This window comes from Hippichthys cyanospilos, chromosome 21 (assembly GCF_059441005.1).
Source record: "Hippichthys cyanospilos isolate Australia breed blue-spotted pipefish chromosome 21, RoL_Hcya_1.0, whole genome shotgun sequence".
Lineage (NCBI taxonomy): Eukaryota > Metazoa > Chordata > Actinopteri > Syngnathiformes > Syngnathidae > Hippichthys > Hippichthys cyanospilos.
The window spans coordinates 14,883,763-14,890,098 of NC_142389.1; the positions used below are offsets into that span (position 1 = coordinate 14,883,763).

The window sequence follows — 6,336 nt, forward strand, 5'->3', positions numbered from 1 at the left end:
TGGAATTTAAAAAGCAGATAGTCAAAATAAATACTTACAAAAGCAACAATCACACTAATGTTTGAAATCATGATAACTGTGTATATTAAAAAAAGAAAGTCTGTCAGTGGACAAATACACTGTTAGCTCCCAGAGACTACAGGTTCTAACTCACAACGTGTTGAGTGGATAGTATGGCGTCATCTTTCTGTTTTTTCCGCTTCTGTTTTTCAACTCGAAGACGAGAATGTGAGCTTGACTTGGAGGTCGACAAAGTCGAAGCCTTGCGCAGGGTAATGGAACGGAGTCTGACCATTTGTCTCGTTGCGAGACTAACAAAAAAATTAACCTTCCACATTCTCAACGTCAAGCTACACGCAGCATTAACATACAATTCTTCAATTTAATATCAGAGGCATCTTTACCTGAGAGGTCGAATAACTTACTTTGGCTTTCAAGTACCTTGAACGACCTTCACATTCATTTTTATTGTAAAGCCCCCATTTCTATAATGTAAATAGTTATCATATTAAACATCGTTCGCATCGTGCCGTGATAAACATTGGAATTTAAAAGATATAGCTAGATAGATCAAATGTTGTTTGATGGCGGCCTATTATGATTGACGGACCACAACTCCGGAAGGAAGGAAGGCTCTGCTGTCCGTCTACATATAGCTTCCCTATACGTCGTTTTGTACTGTAAATAATCAACACGGAAATAGAGAATGCTCTTGGCTTTCAAACTAAAATATTTCAAGGGCATAATTTTTAAAACACGGCTTGAAAAATATTTGTTATAATATTAAAGCATAATTTAAAAAATATACAGTTTTTTTTTATTCTGGTACTTTGTGATTCATGCGTAGAAGTTATATCTAAAATTATCTTGACAGTTAAAAATACGTTTCCGTTTTGAGTCCCACTGACTATTGGTGATTCTTCGCTCTTGATTATATTGGTTGGCCACATCCTAATCCATCAGTGCTGGAGCGCAAACCTCACAGTCACAAACAATTTTTCCCGAGCTTTGATTTTATTCATAATTGTCCGTTATTGTTTATACTTTTAGGCAACACTGTTGAATTCAATTGTTAGAACTCCTTCTTAAAAGTTCGCTGACGTTCCCGTTAGCAAACGAGCTCCTACAGGGATGGCGGAGGTTCCTGGGACGTCAAGTGAGACGATAACGGAGACCGTTCAAACCAGCACACCGCCACCGCCTCAGCAGGTAGACCATTAAAGGACTGCATGCGAAGACATTTCGTTTCTGTATACGCGTTAATAAGGCCGTCCTAGTAAATAACAACGAAAATACGTTGCATGATGGTTGGTTTTAAGCGAACCATACGGTACATTAAAATTGAATATTGTACTTATTAAAGCAAATAACATTTATCTTGTTTGGCTATTCTGATTAGATCATAATCCGATATACATGGAATATTTATATCTGAGTGACAGTGACGCCTAGATCCTTCTTCAGTGTTATTTTGTTCCTATCGGTCGTAAACATTCTTCCATCTATTTTGTAATGCGTACAGCCCAGTGCTCACTCGGGTCAAGGGTGAGCGTGAGTCACACTATGGAAAATTTAGTTTTCATTTAATCTAACATGCATTTTCGTACTACAGTAAATGGAAGGATAGTGGGACGATGGGCCTAAAACTGTGTAAGCATGCGTATGCGTGTGTGCTCGGCGCATTGAACGAATGTTGCTACTTGAGTCCATGCACATGTATTTCTGGCACTCCAGGAGGGACGCAGCCTGACAATCAAGCTAAGGAAGAGGAAGACCGAGAAAAAGGTGGAATGGTCAAGCGACACTGTTGACAATGAGCACCTGGGGAGGAGGTCTTCGAAATGTGAGTACCCCTACCTTATGCTCACGTCAGTAATGTTCTGACTTGTTTTTCCTGCAACACTTTTTAAATCGGGCTGGGTCTCACAAATGTTAAAAAAATCATTATTATTTCATTTATTTATTTACTTATTAATTTATTTATTTTATTCCTTCAAAATTGTGATAGTATTTTTTGGGGCGGGGCATTATTTCTTACTGTTTTTTTTTAAAGTGTTTCCCCCTCCAAAAAAAGCATTAATTTGTCTGTATTATAACAAACAATATCAAAATCTATATTAAATTATGCAAAATATGCAATGGGATTGTCAAACGTATGGGTCGCAAACAGTTTCAGTCTAGTTCGCAAGATGATTTTGTCAAAAGGCAGCTTTATGGTCCATTTTCACTAACAAGCTCAGTTTATGCCTTTTTAAAATTAGCAACATGACATTAGCTTGCGTTTTTAATTGTATCTATTTGTTTAGGAAAAGTCTGTATATAATTTATGACTTCCAAAACACCCTGAAAAATAGGCAATATTCTTACACCCCCACATATCTTGCCATGACTCAGAGCAAGAACATTCCTAAATTTCTCTACTGGAAATCCTTATACTTACATCGCTTATAACGTCCAAATACGGTTATCAATTGGCATCGAAAATGCATGCAGCTATCCCTAATAATGGACACTAAAAATGCTACAATATTCCTAATAATGGCCTCTGCGTTGGAAGAAAATGTGGAAGTCAGCTGGTACACAGGCTTAGCTTTATACATCCAGTCTGTGAGGTTGCAGTAACTTGCACATTACTTCTTTGCTATCTTGGGGGAGAATGTGCGGAACATAAGGCCACATGCCCAGATATTTTCAGACATTGAAGTGGGAATGAGCAGAGTTACTCAGAAATAGTGTCTCCACAACAACCACAATGGGTTGTCAATTCACTGGAGGTCCGGTGTTCTGAATCTGACTTACAGGCATCTCTGCTAGAACTGGTTGCCAGCCAAATGCAGGGCACACAACCTGGGCCACAAATACAAGCATTCACTCTCACAAATACACTGAGTGTCCAATTTACCGACCGTACATGATTTCCAAATGTGGGAGGAAATCAATGTACCCTGCAAAAAGCCTTGCAGGCACATAGAGAACATGCAAACTTCATTCTGGAGGGTCGGTGCTGCAAGCGACCCCGCGACCATGCCGCTGTGTCGCCCTGCAACCTCCTGTCGTGGTTTGTAAAAAATAATAAAAACTTCAAACATTGTGCAACATAAATATGTAAAAATATGACAAGCATTACACGACCAGGAGCAAATCACACATCATCCTGAGATTATATTTTTATCACAGGTTCCCTTTGGTTGGTATTTTTAACAAAACAAACAAAACGTTTGCAGGTGTATTTCTCACAGCACTAATCAACCGTGCTTTGTTTCAGGCTGCTGTATTTATGAGAAGCCTCGACAGTTTGGCGAGTCGTCCTCAGAAAGCGAGGGAGATGATGACGACGAAGGGTGCGGCAGCGCGCACTGTATCCTGGGCCATGGACGGAGAGATCACAGACAGAGGGGAGGCGCTGGTCCTACGACACCCCCGAAGTCTGGAAGGTCACTTGCTCACTAGGTAGCTCTGTACGGGGGTGAGTGGCGGGGTATTTGAATGGAGGGAGGGGGCCTTCATCATGACATAGGCACAGGCCTACGGTAGTCTTAACATTATGTTCCATTTTTAAGAGAGAGACAAACCACGCTTCTTTGCACACATTCATCTACCGTCTATTTAACAAAAATGACAAGCTGTGTTATAAAGATGACTCAAATTTGAGTTTGTTTTTGTTCTTTTTAAAAAGTCATAACACAAAACAATGAAAAAAAAAACAGAAGATGAGGAGACAACACTTAAACTAAGAACCACACGCACATCTAGAGGCTCCATATAATATATTGCTCGCCATAAATATTGATTGGGCCACATTATCATTCAAAATCATGCCATACATGCAAAACAGGTCAGACGTTTTGGCCACTTTTCAGTTCTCTGACAGAAATCTCAGTTTAGGTATGATTAGCTCATTATTGTACATACTGTACAAAAAACATCTATAGAGTCATTTCAAGTAGGTATGTCTTTAAAGCAATTTTCTGGCCAAAGTATCCTGCCTGGTACCAACAGGAGTCTCAATTAATATTTTTTACTGTTTTAAATTGATTTCTCTGAAAGTCTGTAACATAAAACTGGGGATGAAGTTTGATATCTTTCTGACTTACATCTGTGGAAGGCAACATGTATTATTTTTATAATAAAACTAATAAAGATGGGAAATACAGTAAAATCCTGTGTATTTTGCGATCGACTATGAGATATGCTACAGCAATAGGTTATTTGTCTCAGAGACATCACAAATAAGATATGTAAAAGCAGGGTGAAAATCTGATTTGAAAATATGAAAATGGATGGATTTGTACTGTACTTTTCAGGACCACATTGGTTGACCACTTGGCAAGTGGAAAATACAGACAAAGGGCCATCTGTAACTCCTAAATCTTTTACCATTTCAGTGGTGCAACAACAGTCGCTGTATGATGAAGTAGTCTGATGTTTGTGTGGAATTTCTTTTTGATTCAAGCGCAATGTGGCACAGAGGCACTGTTGAGTCATTCTCTATGACATAGTTTGCTGGAAATCCCTCAACAGCAACAACAGCTTTGTTATCAAAATAGCAGTCAGACGGATAACAATCCCATTCTGTTCAAACCATTTAGAATCAATCGATTGATTGATTATTCATTTTTGCCAGTAGTTGGATGATTGTTTTTTATATAGTACATGCTTTAAAATAGATAGAATTTTAGTAGGGGTGTTATACATGACAAAGACAGCAAAACAATCAATTATTTGCATTGGCTACTGATTCAGCACTGGTCACCAGTTACACACATAGATCAACTGCAAATTTTGATCACAGATGACTTTATGTGTGCCTCAATGTATGATTGATTCAGAGTTTGTTTTTTTTAAATGTCTCCTTTTTTATCAGGTTTTTGAGAGTTGTTTTTAAGTTTACCCAATAAAAGCTTACGCAATACATATTCTAACATGTTGCAATTTATAGCTGATGTTTCAGATACATTCCACCAATTGCTGAACCTAACCTGTAATTTGCAGATATTGTTAAATATATCACTAATACAAATTATATTATTGTTATTGGAATAATGCAAACATGATGTGCGAGTGAAAAACGCGAGCAGATTCACAATCTGCACCCTAATTAAAAAAAAAAAATCTAGAAAAGTTGCATACTTTTCTGATAAAACAAAACATAAATTGTAAAAATGTGTTGACTGATATATTTCTTAAATAGTCTTTATCCAATGAAATAACGCATAATGTACCACATATTTCTGTTATTAGATGGTAAAGTAATACACCAAGTGTGGCCAAGTCCTCGAGAGAGCCACAATCCAAGCTGTTTTCGATGTTTCCATTCCACCAACACACCTGCCTCGAATCGGGGTCGTTATCAGAATAGCGTGAAGCAGGCCGATGAGGTCATTATTTGAATCTGGTGTTTTGGGTGTAGGGAAAGATCGAAAACAGGCTGGATTGTGGCTCTTGAGGACAGGACTTGGCCACCCTTGTAATACACAATGCACAACAACACATGTTTTCATTGGACAGCAATGTTATATTTAAACTACTGCTCACATTATATATTTTTCTGATTGTGTGATGTGAAGTGTTGATAGTTTTTTTTAACTTAAAGTATTTGCATGCTTTTTTTTTTTCTTTTTTTGAACAGACAGTCCAACATGACATTTTTCATCAGATTTTTTTTTTTTTTATTACTGCAGCCTGCGATGTGCGTAGTCTGATGATGGAGTCTGATCATTTACTGCATATTACCTTTAAGTTCTCCAGCATGTGTTGTTTTAAAATAAAATATATATTCCACAGATAAAGGGTGATTTTCTGCTGTGCTGTGATGAGATTGTGTCATTTTTGTTCTCAGATTAGATTGGACATCCATTGCTGGATGTTAACTGGAAATAAGAAGTGAAGGTGTGTGCCTCTGGGCCTATGCTTTGCGCTATGTCTTGGTTCTGAGATAATTCACTTCACTGGACATCACAACATCTATGGGTCACATGCACTTATTTTTACTTTTTCTTCATGTTTTAAACGTACCTGGCCACATGCACAGCGATACAGTATGTTTGGTACATTGGTCTTGTCTTTGTCATGCACATTTCTGGAAATAAAAGTGCAATGAGATCCAACTGAATGCGAATGAATATTTTGAACTGTGATGTGGTTGTGTGATCAATGGTGTGTATTTCTAAAGAGCACTACATACGAAAGTGCATTAAACCACCAGTACAAAGACTAGGCAAACACTGTCAAAATAGACAAACCCGAAATGTAAAACATTTGTTATACTGTATCTCATATTTATTGAAAACTGAAACTGATATGTTGATGACATTAACATGTGACTCAAACCTAGCA

At 37.7% G+C, this 6,336-nt stretch overlaps 2 protein-coding genes across 3 annotated transcripts in view; one reads left to right on the forward strand and one right to left on the reverse strand.

Moving 5' to 3' along the window:
• Window positions 1-630, reverse strand: part of vars2 (valyl-tRNA synthetase 2, mitochondrial) — a 37,397-nt gene extending 36,767 nt beyond the window's left edge. The window contains exon 1 of one of the 2 annotated variants that reach the window (XM_088404325.1): window positions 155-630. In XM_088404325.1, coding sequence (XP_088260451.1) covers window positions 155-337 — 183 coding nt within the window. In that variant the 5' untranslated portion in view covers window positions 338-630. The remainder of the gene's footprint in view (window positions 1-154) is intronic. The other variant, XM_088404324.1, reaches the window with a different exon arrangement.
• Window positions 631-925: 295 nt separating this feature from the next.
• ppp1r11 (protein phosphatase 1, regulatory (inhibitor) subunit 11) lies at window positions 926-6,107 on the forward strand. The gene is made up of 3 exons (XM_088405663.1): window positions 926-1,209; window positions 1,735-1,843; window positions 3,266-6,107. The coding sequence occupies exons 1-3, from the start codon at window positions 1,132-1,134 to the stop codon at window positions 3,448-3,450; spliced, it is 372 nt and encodes a 123-aa protein (XP_088261789.1). The 5' UTR covers window positions 926-1,131; the 3' UTR covers window positions 3,451-6,107.
• Window positions 6,108-6,336: the final 229 nt, after the last annotated feature.